Source organism: Rhinolophus hipposideros, assembly GCF_964194185.1.
Source record: "Rhinolophus hipposideros genome assembly, chromosome: 14".
Lineage (NCBI taxonomy): Eukaryota > Metazoa > Chordata > Mammalia > Chiroptera > Rhinolophidae > Rhinolophus > Rhinolophus hipposideros.
The window spans coordinates 11,516,891-11,538,555 of NC_138060.1; the positions used below are offsets into that span (position 1 = coordinate 11,516,891).

The following is a 21,665-nucleotide window of genomic DNA, read 5'->3' on the forward strand; positions in this document are numbered from 1 at the left end:
TGCAGTGTGGGTTTTGTATACCCAGGAGCCTTCTGGGGGATGCAAGTGTCCTAAAGCAAATTCAAGTTCTAAAAACACAATTAACCATAGTGCTTCCCAGTTGTTTATGAGACTCACAGGTTGCAACCATAATAACCAGCTCAGGTTACAAGAGCAATTCTAGGAGAAAGTGCAGTGTAGAAAATTAAATAGGAGTTGGTTGGCTGAGTCACAGAAAGAAGAAAGTGAATAAATGTATTTCCAGCAAACTTTTCAGAGCTTCTATCTATCTTTCTGTCTGTCTATCTATCTATCATCTATCTATCTAACTATTTAGTCTGTCATCCAGTGAGCAGTTCATTTTCTCTAAAGGTCTTTAGAACCTGGGCATAAACAGATGATTGTGGGAAGGCAGTAGGTGCTGGAGATGCAGGAGAACGTCAGACTTTGTCATTTACAAAGACAGGGGATGTCTTCGGGCCTCGCTGTAAACTCCACTCCGAAGAAGGCAGCGCGGACACTCAAGCCATGTGACGTGCTATCATCTCTAGACTTTAGCCCTTGACAGATCCTCCTCATTTCATCCCCAGACCCACCAACCCCACGACACCCAACCTCACAGTACTGCAAACTCCCCACCGCCCCCCCCCAATCCCACACCAGCCTGTTATTTAGCCCCGGTCTTGGCTTCTCCATAGATTTTCCTTTTGACCACCTATACATGTCAACCTCCAATGAAGAATACAATCTAAACTCTCACAGCTAAATAGGATCTTGAAATATCTAGATTCTAGTGGATTTCTGGTTCCCTGTCTGGCATGTAAAGAGCTTGGAACTCTTGGTTCCCATCCTCACAAGAAAACAGCTGGACACAACTGAAAATCAGCAACTCTTCTCAGATTAGTCAGAGAATCTAGGTCGCAGGGAAAACAGCTTCCCCCCAAATTAGAAAGACAGACAGGCAGGTACAGAGGATCACTGGAGGAGAAGGCCAGCAGCAGAAATGGTGCTGGAACCATACTGGGTTCCTTTGACCCAGTACACCATGTTTTGCTTTCACCAAAAATTAGAAGTCATACTAAAAAAATAAAACAGTGTAATCTGGAGAGACAGAGCAAGTGTCAGAATCAGACTCAGATGTGGCAGTGATGTTGGAATTATCAGACTGGGAATTTAAAACAACTGTGGTTAATACGCTAAAGTCTCTAATAGAAAAGAAACAGTGGACAGTATGCAAGAGCAGTTGGGTACTATGAGCAGAGAGATGGAAACTCTAAGAAAGAATCAAAAGGAAATGCTAGAAAATAAATACTCAGGATCTTGTCTCTAGGATAAAAATATATATTAGCCCCCATCATACAGGTAAGCAAACTGAGACTGCCAGTGTCTTGTCCAAGGTCACATAGCTAATGAGAAAATAAAGGTTGGTCTCCGGTATTTGAATGAAGTGTTGTATGTATTATCCCCTCTGGCCTTCCTTCAACAATCACTGAGCAATGAGCTAAACATTGGAATACAACAGTGAGCAAGATGAACTTGGTCCCTGCCCTTACAAAGTTTACAGTTTAGAGTTTTTCCTGATCTTCCTTTTTAACCATACCAAAGAATGTAAGTCCGTAATAATCAAGTATTGTTACATTTAACTTTCAACTTCAATCTCATCTCCATGTGTGTGGAGGAATTCACGATTCAGTGGATTCATTCCTTCAGCAAATGCCTATTGAACATGCCCTGTGTGCCAGGCATGTGCTAGGGGCTGTGGATATATTAATGAAGGAAGAAGACATAGATCCCTGCCCTTGTGGAGTATACATTCTAGCAAGGGGAGACAAACAAACACAAATAAAGAAGTACAGGTGATAATTGCTTCTTGGTGAAATTTTCACTGGCCACCCACCCTTCTCCTGGCACTTCCAACCTCCCTTTTCTGACTGATTTTCCTCCATAGCTGTTTATGATATATGTAGGAGGTATGACAGATCTGGTGGGGAAGTGGATATGGGGTGAAGAGGAGAAAACAGGAATAATGTTCCGGTGGCTGCCTGTTCCTTTGACTAAGTAGGGGAAGCCTTAGAAGAACAGATGTCAGGGGAGAAAGTGAAAGCTGAGGTTTGTACACCTTTGATTTCAGATTCCTGGGGAGGCCACATTCCAGTGGAAATGTCAAACAGGCAAACCAGAGCCTTCATCTATTCACTGCCCAAAAAAACCAATTTCTTTAAAGCAAACATCTCATTTACAGATAAGAGGTAGTTTAGCTTTTCTAGCACATTAGAGACCCCAAATCACATCCTATCAATAGTTTGCAAGAAACATACTGCAATGGCACAATTGATTCCCTTGGTGTAGAATATCATGCAGTCTGCCTGAAGGGCAGGCCAAAAGGTTTTAATGCAGTATCTTCAGGTGATTATAACTTTCCCTCTTAGCAACGGAACCAAGACATTTTCATTCCCTGACATGACTTCTCCCTTGTTAAAGCCCTCAGTGAATTTTGTGAACCAAACCAATTTAACACCCAGCTCACATGAGCCATATACCTTGAATAAATGCAAATCCAGTCTTCATGGCATGAATTACGGCCCAATGCTAAGCATCACCATGGCAACGAATGACATCATCCACCAACACCAACCCAATTGGTGCACAAAACCCAATTCTCCAAGGGTCTTTATTTGCCTAAAGTGGGTGAGGTCTTGGCTTACTCACATTCACATTCATAAGTATCACTCTGTTGTCAGAGGTTTGCAGTGGATGTTTACTGTCATTTTGGGCGATATATTCCCTTTGTGGCAAATGTTGTTTTTTTGTTCATGGGGGGGGGGGAATTCTAACGAAAATTACTGTGTGTATTTGATTAGCGACATTTGTTGGTAACATATGGTCTGAGGAGACTTCCGCAAATAAGAGGCTTTAAATAGTAAACAGAAATGTGCCTGCGATGAAGCAGATGCTCTCCAAATACACAGTAGAAGGTTCTTTGCCTATAGGTTTCTCCCTCCCTCCACCCAAGCATATTTCTCTCCCTGATTTTCTCCCCAGATCAAAGTGTTCACTTTCAAAGCTGTGACACGGTGGAATAGGTTTGGAGAAATAATGTGCTGTGACTTTAAAAGTCCTCTACAGCCCCCCAATATATGAATTATCTGCTGCTCATGTGTATTGTTTCGTATTAATAACGATATATATAGCTAAGTGATTCAGCCAGCTCCAGAGGATTGGGAAGCAGCATTTGGGCACCATGTGTCTGAAATGCTATGATCCACAATCCCAATTTTTCCACTACACCACGAGTGTTGGAAAGAGCTCCATGAAGAATTTAGAGCAGCAGATTGGATAACCCTGGAGGGAGCTATCCTTGTAAGTGTATGTTTACAGTTCATCTTTATGGATGCGCTCAGTTGAGCATACTTCTAATCTGCTAATGAAAATAAAAGTATTCCCATTAGACTGTGCCAGCACTTGAATTGTGTATAGCAGGGGTCAGTAAACTTTTACTGTAAAGGACCAGAGAATAAATATTTTAGGCTGATTGGCCAGATGGTCTCTGTTGTAACTATTCAACTCTGTCTTTGAAGCACAAAAGCAGCATAGGCGATAAGTAAACAAATGTGTGTAGCTGTATTCTAATAAAACTTTATTTATGTATGCTACATATTAACTTCATACAGCTTTCATGTGTCATGAACTATTATTTTCCTTTTGGTTATTTTCAGCTATTGAAAAATGTAAAAACCATTCTTAGCTCATGAGCTGTACATAAGCAGGTTGTCAGCCAGACTTGACCCAGGGGCCATATAGTTTACTAACCCCTGGTCTATAATCCTGAACTGAAGGATATATTCTTGGGGCTTTCTGTGTACTGGGTATTGAGTTGAGCGCTTATCTCAATAGCGCTCTCACTTATCCTCCCATGGACCCTCTGGGATCAGCACTGTTCTTATCCCCAATTTATAAATGGGAAAGTCAAGGCTCAAACACCTAATCAGTGTGATCATTTCTGCACTTGGCATGTCCCCAAGTAGACTATCATATCCATAAGGGCAGTGCTGATATCTCATTCACCTTGGGATTCACATCAGCACCTAACAGTGATTTGCACATGGCAGACATTCAAGAAGTGTTTTCTAAATGAAGGGAGAAGTGGAGGGCTAATTAGAGTCAGGCTCCCTAAGAAGTGAAGTCAGGGCTGCATCTGAGGCGTGTAGGTTATAGTGGTCCATGGAGGGCATAGTGTGAGGAAGTCAGCTGGCTGGGCTCTTCATCTCTTAATTCCCCACCAGGTACCTGGTTTGATAGGACACATGTGTCTCAATACACATGTCTTCATATTTGGAGGCGCCACTGTGGGTGATGGTATTTCTGTAGTCTGTGCTTGTTTGCTTATGGTTAAAAAGACCGAAAGTAACAATGATAGTTTATTTTATAACTTGGTGGCACTTTCCAGCTCTCTACCTGTTGGCATCTGCACTGCTTCCAGCCCTTGGCCGTATCGGCTAACCTCTCCTTGACCTTCCAGGACCTATGCCTTGTCCCGCAGTTCTGTCTTTGCTGCTGTGTAGCTCGGTCTCCCCTGCATGCTGCCAGCCGCTGTGTGCTCTTCAGAGAGCTAATGTACTCTTAAAAAACAGGTAATCCTCAAGGAGATAAAGACCTTAGTTTGGTTTAAAGGTGGCAGTCATACCCTTGGTTATCTCACGTGTCACATCTCCAGAATCCCCTGATTTTGGTGACATGGTTATTCTGAATTTGACATTAAACAGTTATTTATTGTATGCCAAGCCCAGTGCTAAGTGTAGGAGATTTTAAAAAGTCATGCTATGTTTTCTGCCCCTGAGGTGTTCACCATCCAAAGAGAAAGCCAGAAACACATACAGATATACATGCAGATTACACTGTCATGAGTACCTGAGAGGCCCTAAAGCTCTGCAGTTTAATGCATGGGCTTTGGGCTCAGAAACTTGGAGATTGACGTCCAGCTCTGTGATAGCCTGAAACCCTGGCCCAGTGACTTAACCTCTCCTCGTCCTAGTTGCTCTGTCTACAAAGGGGGGATAATAACAGAATCTACCTCAGAGAGCTGTCAGAAGGATTAAATGAGACAATCCATGAAAAGCACTTGGCCCACGTCCTGGCAAATCATAAGCATTCGATAACTGGTGACTATTTTTAACATTTTTGTGAGCTAGCCATACAGTGAGTACAGCGGTAGAGAAGATGGGATCGCAGGAGAGGGACCCATCACCCATTGTACTTTTACCTACCTGTTTGTGTTCAGAGAGAAGTTAGTCATCCCCTTCAAAGTGTAATTTTATTTCAGTTCTAGGAAACTTTTAAGAAGAGGTGTTCCCCTTAATAGCCACAGTCAATGCACAGCAAAGGAAAAGAGATGAGCAGAGAAGGCAGCAATGAGAAATAGATTCACTAATTGACCTGTGGCCCAACCAAAAGGCCAAGGATTTTCATGCTTCCTCCACTGACTAATTTGTCTGTAGAGTATGTCGCACTCTGTGAAGAATACTGACCATGTGAAATAAATCCAAACTGAGAAGCCAGAGTATCCCAGAGTCCCATCAGTCTTGAAACAGAATTCTCCCTTGGAGTTACAAGTGTAACTGATGTTAACTGGATCAGGACACAGAGAAGTCAGTTGCTGGAATGTGTGAGGGAAGCAATATGGCAGCATGGATAAGATTTTGGGTTGTGGAGTCCAACTGCCATTTGCTTCCTGCGTGTGCCCCTGGATATGTTACTAACCTCTCTGAGCCTCAGTTTTTTCATCTGTAACTATGGGGATGTAACTGTAAGCATTTCACAGGATGGTCAAAGTGGCTTAAAAAAATAAAATTCATGTATGACTGGATAGCATTTTTGAGATAGGAATTTGTGCCTTGCACATAGTAGTAATCTTTGAGTAAATATTAACTGTTTCTATTATGAATACAGGTCTCTCCATGGCTGAAAAAAAGACAAAGAGGGTAACTCTTCATGCCTTTTTTCCCCAAAGGGGAGATGAGCAGGGAAAGGTACTGATCATTAAACCTCCTTGGGACTCCTAAGAGTAGGATGCATTGACAAAAAGAAGCCAGGAGTGGTTTTCAGAGTCCAATGACTAGCGAGGCTCAAAGGTTTCACATCAAAACCAGTGGCAGCCAACCTCAGCTGCATGGTCCATCCTCAATCCAGGCTCCACAGACTGGGGTGGCATTGGACTCAGAGCCTGATTCATGGGCTTGTAGTCAACCCACGCTGCTGCACAGGACCCACACTCAGACAGCACTATGTGGGGCGTAATGCCTTGCTGTTGCCGCCTTTTTTTTTTTTTTTTAAATATCTTAACCTGCTCTGAGAAATCTCGTGTTTGTTTGTTTGTTTGTTTTGTTTTATTGGGGAATATTAGGGAAAAGTGTCTTTCTCTAGGGACCATCAGCTCCAAGTCGTTGTCCTTCAATCTAGTTGTGGAGGACACAGCTCAGCTCCAAGTCCAGTTGCCATTTTCAATCTTTAGTTGCAGGGGGCGCAGTCCACCATCCCATGCGGGAATTGAACCGGCAACCTTGTCAGCGGCAGCTTGTTGTCTTTAATCTAGTTGTGGAGGGTGCAGCTCACTGGCCCATGAGGGAATTGAACCAGCAACCCTGTTGTTGAGAGCTCCCGCTCTAACCAACTGAGCCATCCGGCCACCTCTCCAGAAGCTCAGCAGCAGCTCGTATTCAGTTTAGTTGTGGAGGGTACAGCTCTAACCAACTGAGCCATCCGGCCACCCCTGCTGTTGCCACCTTGAAATTCTTAATGATTTTATCTTTGAACTTGTGTCCATAAGTACAGTCTGTTGGAACAATGGAGCAGAGGAAATACTTAAAGAAAGAAAAATGCTTTATATTTTGGAACCATGAATGGTACTTTTTTGTGTGCTTTTTAAACAAGGAGCCCCACATTTTCATTTTGCACTGTGCCCTGAAAAAAGCATGGCCAGTCCTGATTAGACTGGAGACTTTCTCTTTTTGCTGGCTCCACTGGACCAGGTTACCATTTTGAAATCTGATGTATAAATTGGGATTCAGTAATGACCTAACACCATGAGGTGAGCCAAGGGTCATGGTAGGAAGCCAACAGCACAGCTGCAGTCCTGGTGGAAAAGAAAAGCAACTCAGTGTCCAAATATACAGTTTGTCAGGGTGGCCTCCAGCAGCTTGAATTCCATCCAGCTGAGCGGGTCTTGGAGGTCTCGCCCTGGCCCACAGTCTGAGTCATATTGAATGCCTTATGAGCTGAGCATCTCTGGGTAGCAACAGGGTTTCAGGCAGTCTGGGGCAGTGCCTGCTGAGCAGGCCACAAAATCCCTACAAACCACACCCAAGGACGGTATCATGTGGATACGGTGTGGGGGACAACCAGAGCCCTGGGACAAGTCCTCTTTGTGGCATAGTGTTAAAGCATCTCGTTCCAGAACACTAGGTTTCCAGCAGGAATCGTCCTCATCTCCATGAGCAGGCATGATAAATGCCCAGAGGGATTCATAGCATAATTAATCATAAATAATGAATTAATGCTCATGTTTTTTGCCAGTCACTAATAGTGTGTGTTATTGACAATCATATCAATGTTAGAACTGAGAGCTGTGAAGTAAGAATTAAGAGATTTGAGTTCCAGCCCTACTTGGCTGCAATTTACTGGAATAAAATAGGTGAGATCTTGAGTTTCTTCTCAGTTTTCTCATCTGTGAAATGGGGATGACAATAACTGTTTTACCACTTACCTTGTGTAGTACCAAGGGCAATGTCTGTCTTGCTTGCCCAGCACAGGGTCAGACTTAGTAGGTGCTTAATAGATGTGTATTGAATAGATAACACAAAATATGAGTGATCGTCACTGTTACTAGGATACATCTTACATACCCTTATTTGGGGAAAGGAGAGCAGCCAAAATCTGTTGGATTTTCATGTTGTCCCAAGCCTGCTACTGTTGGCTCTGTGAAATAAGGTTATTTTACAGCTGAGCAAACCGAGATACAGGGACACTACTTCTCTTGCCTCAAGTCCTACAGTTTGTAAGTGACTGACCAGCATTTGAACTAAGCATATCTAGTCAAACTCTACACCTTGTCACGTCACCTTTGCTAGGACAAAGATTCCCCTATCTTAGGGGCTTGCTGCAATTGTCGGTGACCAAAATTAGGACCTCCCAGCTATACAGCTAACATTTTGCCGTGTGTTTGGAACCTGTAGCTTCTCGTTCTGTGTCACATCCTCTTCCACGTCCTCTCCTTCTCCATTTTCACTGTTATGCTTCCTCATGATTCTCACACACACACACATCCCCATGGTTCTGGGTCGCCATTGTTCTGGTGCTCCCTAGTCAGCTCTCCCTAGATCCCTCATGTCTTTGAGCTTGAGTGCAACAGTGAGATTAGAAGTCAGATTTCCATCATTAAGAAAGAGAAGGAAGGAAGGAAGGAAGGGAGGGAGGGAGGGAGGGAGGGAGGGAGGGAGGGAGGGAGGGAGGGAGGGAGGGAGGGAAGGAAGGAAGGAAGGAAGGAAGGAAGGAAGGAAGGAAGAAAGAAAGAAAGAAAGAAAGAAAGAAAGAAAGAAAGAAAGAAAGAAAGAAAGAAAGAAAGAAAGAAAGAAAACCAACCAGTGAACAAAGTAAAATATTTAAGCCTGCTATTAGTCAAAGAAATGCCCATGAGAATGAAAATGACAATGACAAAATAGGCCAGAAGAAAAAGTGAATAGGGACACCCCATGTGGACAAGAAGTCCTTGAGACTGATTCGCCCTCTCATTCCCAGGTGGTGGGAGGACAGTCCCTACCTTTACGGAAAGCATTATGGGAATAGGTGTCCCACGCCTTGGAAGTATCCACTGATGAACGGCAAAGTTACATCTACTCCTGTTTCCTAGTTTTGTAAAAGAACATATATATTTGCCATCACTGTTTATTCAACAAATACTTATTGTGTCTTCTATGTGCTAAGCATTGTGTTAAGTACTAGGTATGTGATATAAACAAAACAGTCTCCGTGTTTATGGAGCTTACAGAATACTACGGCTTCACCTATTAAAAAAATCATACAGATCAATAAAAAAAATGCTAGGATGCAAAATGAATATGTTCAAGAGTGTTTAACATTGGAACCAAATTTACCCTGCGAGATGTACTCAAGGACAGTGTTCTCTGGGAATGTGGTGTATAAGCTGAGCCCATAAGAAGTAGCCAAGTGAGAAGCAGGGTAGGAAGAAGCATTGCCAACAGAGGAAACCAGAAACTTGCAGGCAACAGCTCAGAAGTGACAAGTCAGGAGGCCCATGACACTGGGCTGATGAATGGGTGGTCATGCCAAGGGGTCTGGTTGTATCCCGAGTACAATAGAGCAGGTGCCGTGGGAGGGTTTAGAGCAGGGGCTCAATGCAATCCACTGGACACTTCCAGACGATCACACTGATTTCAGGTACAGAGTGGATGGAGATAGCCCTGTAAAAATAATGATGAGTGAATGAAGAGACCACATCTGAGGGGCCCATCAGGGGCTCGTGACAGCCCAGCCTGCCACTCTACCCAGATGCTAAGTAAGCCAGGCTTTCCTCTGGGGCAAGCTAAGATTCAGACTCTCACAGACCATGAGGGGTAAGGGCATATACCACATCACTCCTTCTACCTTTCATGACAAGGCTGAGCTCCATCCATCCTTCTATTCAACTCATTTTTGAATGCCAGTGGGGCTCCTTGCCTCTGCACTGCTACTGAAGTCTCATTGTAAAGTCAGGTGTTGACGTGGACCAAATAAAGCCCCATCTCAAAATCTAGAACTGCAGAGCTTCCACGAACTAGGGATTCCAAGGATGCGAGGCAATACTAATGTTTTAGTGGGTATAGTTTACAGGTATAGCAAATATATGGGGGAGAGTTCTTGCTTTCATGCGAAATTCCCCATGATTCCTTCCTAGTGCTCTGTGTAGACCCAGTGGCGACTTTCTGAGCATCTGTCTTGCATTTGCCTAACAAATTAATTAACACTTTTTGTCACTCTGGCAGCTTTGGAGGGGAGGAGAGAAGGATGTGACAGCCAGCACTGCCTCGGGTTAACCCTGCATTCACCCAACTTGCAAGAAGGCAGCTGGGTTTAGCATTGTCAGGCAGAGTGTCCACACTGACCTCTCTGGTTCTGTCCACAGCTGGGGCACCCAGGGTGACTTCTCCACGACCCACGCACTGCCTGCTGTGAAGGTGAAGCTGTTCACAGAAAGCACAGGCGTCCTGGCCTTGGAAGACAAGGAGCTCGGACGGGTAAGCGCTCCCCATCACAAGGGGCACCCACCACCAGGTGCTCCAGAGAGTGGGTGTCCCAGGTGCCAAGAGACAGCATTGCCAAGTGCCAGAAGACCTGGCTTTGCAATCGGAATCCCAGGCTCCACTCTACATTGACTTTCCGACTTCTCCAAGCCTCAGCTTCCCTTCTTCCAATAGGGTTACCAATAGTGCACACGGCAGAAGATAGAGCAGGGGTCCTCCAACCAGCAAACCCAAACACATGTTAGAGCAAAGAGTAGCCATGCCCTTCACTATCCTGAAGTGAAATTCTTAGATCATTTAACAAACCGACCCATCTAACCGTTTCAAAATCAACATGACATAATATAAAGGAGAAATAAAAGGAAATTAATTAATAATAAGATAGTTTCAAAATGTAAACATTTAGGCACAACTGCGCTCGAAGACCTAAACTGAAGGAGGGGTGTTTTGCTGTCTCCCGTGTGGAGAATCGCTGTGAACATGACAGCTACAAAATCCATTTGAGGTTGGTGATTCAAAAGCCTGAGTACCAGTAAACTGATTTCTTGAATCAGTAAACAAGTCTTGGTAACAAAATTTCATTGGTTTTCCTGGAAAAGTGCCAAAAATACTTTGAGTGGGTGTGTAAAAAAAGATTTAAGATCTAGACTCAGTTAATTACAAACAGGTTTTTCTGCCTCTATTCATATCCAGTGGGAATAGTCATTCAAAAGTCAGGTGGGACACAGGACAATTCCTCATTGGAGAGGAATATCTAGCTCCTTGTAGGATGTTTAGTGTCCCTCCGCCCTGCCCATTAACACCAACCAAGCCTAACACCACTTATCTCCCCCTACCCCCGCCAAAAAAAGTTCCTCCCAATTTTTGAAACATCCTAAGGGGTGATACTAGTATTTTCAGAATGTAAGTCGAACTTGTCCTTTGCCAGCTTGAAATGCTTCTCTCACTTCACGCTGCTTATAATAAAATCTGAACTCTCTAGCGCAGCCTGCAAAGATTCGGGTGGTCTGGCTTCTGCCCACCGCCTCAGCCCATTTGCTACCACCTTTTCCCTCATCCACATGCTTCAGCAACCTTAGCCAAATTTCAGGCCGTCAGATAAACCAAATTCTTTCCTCCCTCAGGGCAACTTCTCTCTGCCTGGAGCGCTCTCCCCACCTCCCAACTCTTTGAAAGGCTCCCTTCTCTATAAATGCACCCTCCTCTACTCTCCTCCTTGGACAGCCTTTGTGGATTGTCTGTCCTCCTTCATTTGTTACCTCAGCCCCCAGCTCACCTCCTACACAGAACTTAACACCAATGAGAGAAACAGAAATAATTTACAGAAATTGTGGCCTCCGTCTTCTCCACCAAACTGTAAAACTCCATGGGGAGAGAAACCTAAACTATTTTGTTTGCCACCCAGAGCCCAGCATATAGACGCTCAATAAATTTCACTTCATACTGGTTGAATGCATAATCTTTTCTGTAAGTTGTGTAATTTTTAGCCAGGGTGTTTAACCTCTCTGGGCCTCTGATGTTTCATCTAGAGAATAATAAGAGAATACTCCAATACAAGCACACAGATACACACACGTAACAACGCCAGCAAGAACACATTAACTGTACTTCCTTTTCTCTTCCTTTGTTTTTTCAATTCCTTGTTCTGGCTTTCATTGATAGAACTGACCTGGAATCATATTGCTAGGACCTACGTCAGATGGAAGTAAAACAAAAAATAAACAAGGCTAATAGTAAATTGAGTGCTTCCCCCAACCCCCCCCCCCAAAAAAAAAAGGAGGAAGATGAAAGAAAAGAAGAGGTTTAGTTGCTTTATTTGAGAAATGACAAATACTCATTTCTACCTCTAGGGAAAGAGAGACACACAGAGAGTAGGGAAGTAGCCTGCCTTTTCTTTTTCTTCAAACTTCTTTTTCTGTGAAGGATCTTGTCAAGAATCATGATTCTCAGAGACCTAGGACATTAATGTTAGAAGACAGAAGTCCAGGAACGCTCAATCTGAGTCTTTGGAGGGCTCCATGGGACCCAGAAACCCCTTGAAATTGTTTGCAATTTGGGGGGTGGGGGTTGAATGTGTGCATTTTTTTGGATATGTGCATTTTGCTAGTTCAAAGCCTTCACGAGCTTCTCAAAGCTGTTCCCACTCAGAGAAGTTGAAACCACAGGGCTAGTCAAACCCTTTCATTATATAGATGAGAAAACTGATCCCTGAGGAATGGGAATTTTCCCAGAACCACCTGATTAGTTGGCATCTATGCACTGTTGTACACTTACCATTGGCCAGGCCACTGTCCTAAGGACTTTATGTGCAGCCCCTCGTTGCGTCTTCACCATAAGCCTAATGACACAGCTACAGTTATGACTCCTCGTGTCCAGATGAGCACACTGGGTCCAGAGGAGGTAAGTAATTTAGCAGGAATGATGCCTCATCTTCAAGGCCATTTTTACTACACAACATTGTCCTATGTAAAAATAAAACCCTTGGTTCTGCTGTTGTGGTGAAACTAACAAGCTTGCCACAGCCCCCACACAGCCATTCATTTCTTAATAAATCATTCTCTCCTCCAGCCCCATTATGCATTTCTACTTCCTTCCTGTCAAAGAAACTTTCCATCAATTAGTGTGTAGCTGGCCTGCCTGTCCTCTGTGCCGGCTGGGGCACTCTCTGCTGACAGCACCTCTGTAGGCAGCTGGCTGATCACTCCCAGGTCTTTTTTAAAATGGAGCCATTCCTTAGACTCCTAAGGAAGTGTTTTTCTATGCTGTAATTCTCCCCAAGCTTAGCGAACACAGCCACTTTAGAAATCCCAGTACTGCATTCATTCATTCAACAATATTTAATTTGTTCCATTTTTACTATGTTTCATATTTATTAACATTTATAATTGGAAAAATAATTCATGTACGCTGTTAAAAATTAAAATTGGGTATATAGTAAAACTAATGATCTCTCCCACCTCACCCCAGTATCCTTTCCCAGAGATAAACCTTGTTTTCAATTTATTGTGAATTATTCCCCAAATATTCTGTGCATGTACAAGCATATGTGTATATATCCGTCTTTAAAATAAAAGGAAGAGAGCACAATTGGAAGTTACTGTATACATATTGCTCTGCACTTTGCTTGAACTATCATAATATTTGGCGATTATTCCTTATCAGCCCATATTGACTTGCCTTCTGTTTTCATAGCTGCATAGTATTCCATTGTGTGGATCCATCGTAATTTATTTGAATTGTTTCCAGTCTTTGGTTATATAAGCAATACTTCAGTAAATAACCTTGAATTTATTCCTTTGAACATGCATGTGTGTGTGTGTGTATACATATATATGATACATTTCAAAAAATATTTTGCTGAATGAAATTTGAATTTTGATAGATATTGCCAAATTATCCCTAAAGAGTATACACTAATTTATACTTCCACAAAAGGCATGAGAATGAATATTTCCCCACACCCTTGCCAACACTGCAATATTATCACATTTCTATGCATTGACTATGATTATGAGCCCACTGTGTCCTACCATTTGTGCTATGCACAGAGCAAACAAGAATGACAGGTAAAAATTCCTAATCTCAAAAATCTTAAAGGATATAGACATAAAAATTAGAACTTATAGTGCAATGTGGTAAGTGCTCGAAAGGACACCTGGGGAACACATAGCAAGAGGACATGATCCAGTCTGGGGGTGTGGAGGAGGATGCCTTCCCCAGGGGCCACGCAGAGGTAGGGAGAGATATATAGGCTATGTGTTGGAGGCGAAAGGCTCCGAGTAAAACAGTCCCCCAAAAGGACCTGCCTAAAGACACGGAGGCTGGCTGGCGTGCAGCTTACTGCGTGGGGTGGGTTGTGTTCCCACATCAGCACCGCCACATCAAAGCACAGCACACATGGGCCTCGGCTGAGATGACGAAGTGCTTGATTAGCAGCCTGGAATGTCCAGATGAGGTGTCTGGACTGCTCAGGCTTATGTGCACCCAGGAGGACCCCTAATAATTCAGCAGGGCTGACACATACAAAGGAGTTGTCGACCCAACAGGCGCACGGCAGGGTGGGGATGAAGATGGAGTAGAACTGCAGTGACCTCATCTCTCCATCCACCCTGGAGAGGAGGTCTCCCCAGGGAGCCACCACATGGGGGAAGAAGTCTTTGTAGAGAGGCGAGTAATAAGCGGAGGCCTTATTTGCATCGGCAAGCGGACACCATATTGCCAGTGGGAAACACGCCCAGAGCCCATATGGTGGGAGGCCTGTTAACAAGCTGCGGGTGCCCAGAGCGCTGCTCGCACTTCTTTTGCCAAATGGGCCGGAGCAGGAGGCCAGGGCCTTGCATGCTGCTGTTCCCGCCCTGGCTAGGATTTCTCCTATGAGCCTCCCCCCTTCCTTGCTTCCCAGCATGTCACCTCTTAGGCCACACTAGCTCAGGAGAGAGGGTCAGCTTCACTGGGATCAGCAGCCCTCCTCTCCATTTCCCAGAGGCTGGGGTCTCAGGACATGGAGCATGACATAGCATGACCTAAAGGACAAGTGGTCTCTTGAGGGAAGGGAGAGGTGTCCACCTCCTAACGGCACCCTGGCTTACTCATTTACTCCCTGCAATATATCACCGTTAGCTAGCACCAGTTAAGTGACTTTACATATTTCGTAATAGAATTTTAACTAAATTGACCCTCACTAAATGAACAAGTGGCCTAAAAAAGGTTACTACAGAAAGGCTATGATTTGAAGATAGTACTAGTATTGTAAGCCTGACAACCAACACGAAAATGGTGGAGCTGACACCAGGCCAGCAAGAGTTCTGTCATCCACATCATGAGACAAAAACAGTGCTGATGGATGTAATCACACAGTCAGATGGCAGTTAAGACTTTATGAACTTATTTATAAGACACTTTGAACTACAGATTTACATCCAGTATCGTTAACAATTACACTTGCCCTAAATATATGGTACCTTAAAATATAGCGAATAATGGAATAATATGGCTGCCACAGTTTGCAAGATATTTAAAAATACCATTTTTTGTCTTTAGCCCATCTTTTAAGACTTCTATATTTGTGCATGTTTTATGATACATGCCATAATGTAATATAGTAATACAAAGTAAGCATATGTAATGTAAAATATATATGGATATATATTTTTTACTGATATTTATATATAGGCATACCTGGTTTTATTGTGCTTCACAGATATTGCATTTTTTATAAGTTTAAGGTTTGTGGCAACCCTGCATCAAGCAAGTCTATCGGCACCATTTTTCCAACAGGCTCAGAAGATGGTTAGCATTTTTTAGCAACAAAGGGTTTTTTAATTAGGGTACATATATTACACATAATGCTATTACATACTTAGTAGACTACAGTATAGTATAAACATAACTTTTAGATATACTGGGAAACCAGAAGCTTTGTGTGGCTCATTTTATTGCGATATTCGCTTTATTGCAGTATTCTAGAACTGAACCTTTGATATCTCCAAGATATGCCTGTATTTATATTGATATATTTTTATATTAATAGTGATATAGTTATAGATATTGGGCTAATTGCTCAAAAATAGTTTGCTGACATAGGACAAAATCAAAAAAACTTTGGCAGTCTCTGGTCTGAAATATCAGGCCTTACTTATATTCAGTCACATCATAAGATATTAAGAAGAGTCTAATTTTGTCTTTAACAAAAAATATATAAATTTTCTTTCATCAGAGAGAGGGAATTTAATAAAATAAAGAAAAGTTCAGGCCTGGAGTCAGAAGGAGGGAAAAATCAGCGCAAGCGAGGCCTATGAAAGTGGGCTGATTTGGCTTTTCTGCCTCAGTCCCCAACTCTTCTCAGAGTCCTTGATCCGCAGTCACCCAGAAGCCATATGCTTCTGCTCTCCAAGCACAGGCCAAGCTTGTGTGATGGCAGGGGAGCTGACACAGCGTCTGGAAGGCCATGTCCACCCCTGAGACTTTGAGGCCCCCACCCCCTCCAGAGGTAAAAGAAACTCAGGAAAAGAGCCGAACTTCCCTGCACCTGGAGAAAATAGAAGCTTTGAAAACAGATCCAAAGCAATATGCAACAAACCAGGGCACGCTGCCATCACAGAAGCAAATCTTAACGAGCCCAGCTTTTGTTGTGCCTATATTTAGCTCACGTTCCCTTAGTTCAGGGGATCTTCCAGACGCTTCACTCCTCCCCAAGTGCACGTTCCCCAGATCCCATGGGGCTCCTGAGAACTCTTTTATCGAAATGCAGAAGTGGATTTACTGAGTTATTACCTTCTTGTTCCACTCACAGCATCTGAGGCAATGAGAGTTGAGGCAGAAGTCCCGAATCAGAGTGCCATCTCTGAAGCACACTGGGGAAAGGCTTTCTCTAAGAGCTAATCCTCCTTCAAGCAGTGTGTGTTTTCTTCCGGGCCAAGACAGAGTTGGGTGTTGTGTGATAAGATGAAAAGTGCAGGTGAAATCGGGTTGAAATGTGTGACTGTCATCAAGCCCCTTCTCTTCTCTAAATGTCACATTTCTTATCCATCAAATAAGGTCCCTTCCACCTTCCCCCTGTAGCCTCTGAGGAATTTCTCCTTTTGGAAGGAATCCTAAAGAATGGAAAGAGTGGACTAGAAGTGCTCTCTCTAACATGTAAGGATATTTCTTCCTTTCATACGTCCATCTTTTCCTTTTTCCTTTATTTCCTTTCCTTTTTTTTTTTTTTGCATGTATCCATCATTTTATATGAAGAGAATAATGAATGGAGAACATTCTCTGTTCTGGGTTGCTTTAGTACTTTGGACTTGGGAAAAGTACAAAAACAGGATCACAGAAATCATGATCCTTACTTTTATAGAGTTAGCCAGGTAGAGAGAGAAGAGAGCAAGACAGGGCCATTTCTGTCCTCAGGCCAGGCTGCTTGGCAGGAGACCGCCACGGTGGGTAGGTGGAGCCTTGGATATAAGTCCGATGGCCAGGCCTCCGTTTTATTTAACTGCCTTCTCTCTGGCTGTGGAACCTGGATAAGACACTCAACTCAGTAGCAGTTTCTCATCTGTAAAAACATGCCCATAACAGTGTTTCTGTTTTCTGGTTAAAATGATTATTCTTTTTCCCAACAGGTTATTCTCCATCCCACCCCAAACAGCCCCAAACAGTCAGAATGGCACAAAATGACAGTCTCCAAAAATTGTCCTGATCAAGACCTCAAAATCAAACTTGCTGTGCGAATGGATAAACCTCAAAACATGAAGCATTCTGGGTAAGTGTTTCTTCTCTGAGTGGCAAAATTGGACACACTTATATTTATTTCTTAAAATATTTTTTAAAAAGAAAAATTGATCTTCAGAGAACCACGTGGAAGGAAATATAAAGGAATTCATGAGAGGTTATTAAAATACTTGACTTTGCTATTTACAGCCATCCCTCAGTATCTGCAGATAATTAGATCTAGGACCCCCTGTAGAAACCAAAGTCCATGGACGCTCAAGTCCCTTCTATAAAATGGCACAGTATTTGCATATAACCTAGGCATATCCTCCCATATACTTTAAATCATCTCCAGATTAGTTATAATTCCTAATACAGTCTAAATGCTGTGTAAATAGTTGTTACACTGTATTGTTTAAGGAGTAATGACAAGAATAAAGTCTGTACATGTTCGGCACAGACACAAGCATCATAGTCCTAACTACATACTTCACGTCAGAACATTTTTTTGGACTATTTTTATCAGCAATGGTTTGGATCTGAGGATTTTTAATAGGATTTCCAGTACAATTCAAAAGCTTCCCAGAATGTGCTGGGTGATTGTGGTTTAGGAGGTTTTGTTGACTTCACTACCTTCTCAAAGGTATCCAGGTCTTTCTGACTAGAAATCACTCACTTGCACCTTCATTAACAACCACATGCAGGAGGTGTGAGCAGTTGCCATAGGTAACCTTCAAACAAACAATTCACATTGAATCAGTTTTAGTTTGTACTGGAGAATTTAAATAAAGACCAAAAAAAATAGAAACTGGATGATCAACTTTACTTTCTTAAGATGTGAGAGGAAAGACCAATTAAGTAATTTCAAGTTACGATGAAAAGAATAGGTCAAATATAGTTTTATTGTACAGATCAAACCAATGATTTGTACAGAAAATGTTTATTGACAACTGGGTATATGCTGAGTGGCGGCCTGTTAAACAAAATTGCTTGGACACCACTGTCTCAGAAAATGTGATCACTTAGGGAGGGAGGAGTTGTACAATATAACTCTGAATAGGGGGATGTTGAACCAACAGAAGGGAATGGATTGTTTTTCAAGGATTCTGCAAGTACCATTTTTCAACCAACTATCATTCGGTTTAGTCCCTGTGGTCAGTAGAAATGTCTCATTAATTTCCCTTGGGGTTTATGTGTTTACAAGAGGGCGTAAAGTGGTAAAACTGACAGGAAAATTGAGATTGGTTATCACAGTTTATCTCCGATGTCAGAAAACCAACACCATGGCCTCACCGCTGATTCAGACAGATTTAAACAAGACCCAGGAGGGAGGGATGAGGACAGGAAGTACAAATCCCAGCAGATGAGCAGATCATAGCAGCATGCCATCCGAGAGTAAAGAACAGCGCCCCAGCTTTTGTGCCTAGGAGTTTTAGGGAGCAAAGAGAACTAAAGGTTCTGGAAAAAGATAGATACCTTCCAGTCAGGGCACTGGAAGGGGTCAGGGAGAGGGGACTCCCTAAGAAAGAATGATCTGGCAGGTATGGGGACCCAGTACTGAACCTGAGTTCTGGCTTGGATTTGGAAAATTTGCATGACATTGTCTAGAGGCGAAACTATTTGCAGAGGCTGAGGTGGGATTATGGCAAATCTCTTCTGCTTGGGCCATGCGAAAGGTGTGGGGGTGAGCCAGTTCCTTGCGACACACTCATTCCTTTTTCAGCTGTCCACGATGAAGAGCAGCCAGCTTCTCAATTAAATTAGCGTCTCATGAAAATGTTTACAACATGTTTCTAAGGTCAGCTTTTCCTCCTTCTTATCATGCTGCGGGAGTGTATTCCAAAATTGTCAAATGGGAATCTCCCACATATCGCCTCCCCTTCCATGTAAACATTCTGGCTGCAAGACAAAGGGTTGGAAAATTCAGTTAGGTTCCTATAGCACAAAGGAAAAGATTCTGCATCTTTAGCAAAACACTGGCTCATGAATCCTCGTAGATATTTGCCAAAGGAACCAGACCATAAGGATAGGACAGAAGGAGACAGAGAGAAGTGAAAAACGTAGGGAAGACCAAAGAGAGAGAACAAAAATATGAATGAATGTATCTATTCTCAAAACTGCTTTTTAAAAAACTTTCTTAAGATGATCAGTAGCTCAACCCACATTTCTAGGGTCCTTGGAAGCACTAAACCAGTTTTACAATTATTCTCATTGAATCCCCACACAAACAACTTGACGTGGGCATTATTTTTCCCATTGGACAAATTCCCACATTCTCTTAATTTACTCTGTTGGAAATTGAACTAACTACCGTGTTTCCCCCGAAAATAAGATCTAACTGGAAAATAAGCCCTAGCATGATTTTTCAGGAGGACATCCCCTGAACATAAGCCTGATGCATCTTTTGGAGCAAACCTTAATATAAGACTCGGTGTTCTATTCGGGGAAACACGGTAATCAGGATTCAGTAAGTTTTTTTGTTGATTTATTTGTAAAATTATTGACATGTTTTAGATTACCTTGACCCTACAGATGACAGAAGAAATATGTAGCTCCCTTCTGACAAGTTCCATAGCTATTTCATATCACTAGGCTACCATTTAAAAATTACTCCTGCCAGGCGATATACCTGGATGTCCTAGAATAGTTCTGAAGACTGAGAAATGGATGTTTTGATATAACACCCTCAGACCCAGTGTGACCTACATCAGGGGTGGGGGTGGGGGGGCAGCCTTAGTTACACCGAGATGATTCAGGGAAAATAGAAATGTTTATGGACGACATTTTTTAAATTTAAACTTAAAATAGCTTTATTGAGCCCATTGTGTGGGGAAGGGGGATAGAGATACCAGAGCAGCGTCACAGCTTAGAGTATTGGAGAGAGAAAGGAATTTTTCAGAAGCATGGCTGAGGTTATAAATTGTATCCACTTTAATGTTTATTAAAACATAAAAGGAAACTCAGAATTATTCCTTTGGTGGACTATGGTTCCTTAAATAAGCCACTGAGCCATTCAAAATAACTTTCTTTACTGATTAGAAAAATATCAATAAGAAAATCAATACTGCTTTTTGGCTTTAAGACATGAGTATTTGACATATTTGAGAATTAGCAACTCCTAGGTGTCTCTAATTTTTCATCTTTTCCATCCAAATGATGTTTTAAGTTCAGGAAGTGCATTCATATACATTATCTCATTTTATCCCTAAAACAGCCTCATAAGGATTAGGTATTATTATCCTCTTATCTTAATAAATACCCTCTCCTTTCCCCCAGTTGCTCTCTCACCCTTCATCTCATCCATCATCAAATTCTCTTCACTGTACCTTCAAGATAAATCCTGATTCCAACCTCTCATCACCACTTCCACATCACCATTCGAATCCAAGCCTCCATTAGTTCTCCCCTTCACTTGTTGCACTTGCCTCATAAGCAGTCCCCTTGCTAGCCTTGCCTCCCTGCAGTCTATTTTCCACCCCAAAGCCAGAGTAATTCTTTTGTAAAATACAAGTCAGATCCTGCCACTCAAATGCTAGGAAACATCCAATGATTCCCCATCTCATTCAGAGTAAAAGTCATTGTTGTTGCCATGGCTACAAGACCCTATCTGATGAGGACTTCGCTCGCTATCTGACCTTGATCACTGCTCCAGACACATTGCTCCCTTGCTCTTCCCAGAACTCTGAGTGCACGCCCAACTCAGGGCCCTTGTCCCTACTGTTTCCTCTGCCTTGAATGCTCCTTCTCACCCACCCAGATATCCACATGGCTCACCTTGATTTCTGCATGTCTCTGCTCCTTATCAAAATGCTTTTCCTGGCCCAGCTCTGTCCCCCCTCTCCTTCTTACTCTACTCTATGTTTACCAAAGCAGTCATCATCACCTCACATGTCATACATTTCTTTGTTTATTAGGTTGTTGTCTGTGTTTCCCATTACACTGTAAGTTCCTTGTCAGCCAGGACATTTGTCTCCTTTGTTCCGCTGGCCACTATAGGGCCTGACACATAGTGAAAGTCCAATAAATTATTTGCTGCATAAATGAGTAAATGAATGAATGACTCCCAACTTTACAAATAAGGAAACTGAGGCTCAGAGTGGTGAAAAGATGTGCCCAAGTCAGAGTAAGCCTTAGAGCCAGATCTAGAATTGTTTCAGTTCAACCTTAACTGTGCAATTGAAACTGAAATTCAATGAACCA

At 42.7% G+C, this 21,665-nt stretch overlaps 1 protein-coding gene across 11 annotated transcripts in view; it reads left to right on the forward strand.

Annotated features, from left to right (window-relative positions):
• Positions 1 to 21,665, forward strand: part of CADPS (calcium dependent secretion activator) — a 459,417-nt gene that overhangs the window by 266,220 nt on the left and 171,532 nt on the right. For all 11 annotated transcript variants that reach the window (XM_081072041.1, XM_081072042.1, XM_081072040.1 and 8 more), the window contains exons 7-8: positions 10,154 to 10,265; positions 17,378 to 17,517. In XM_081072041.1, coding sequence (XP_080928167.1) covers positions 10,154 to 10,265; positions 17,378 to 17,517 — 252 coding nt within the window. The remainder of the gene's footprint in view (positions 1 to 10,153; positions 10,266 to 17,377; positions 17,518 to 21,665) is intronic.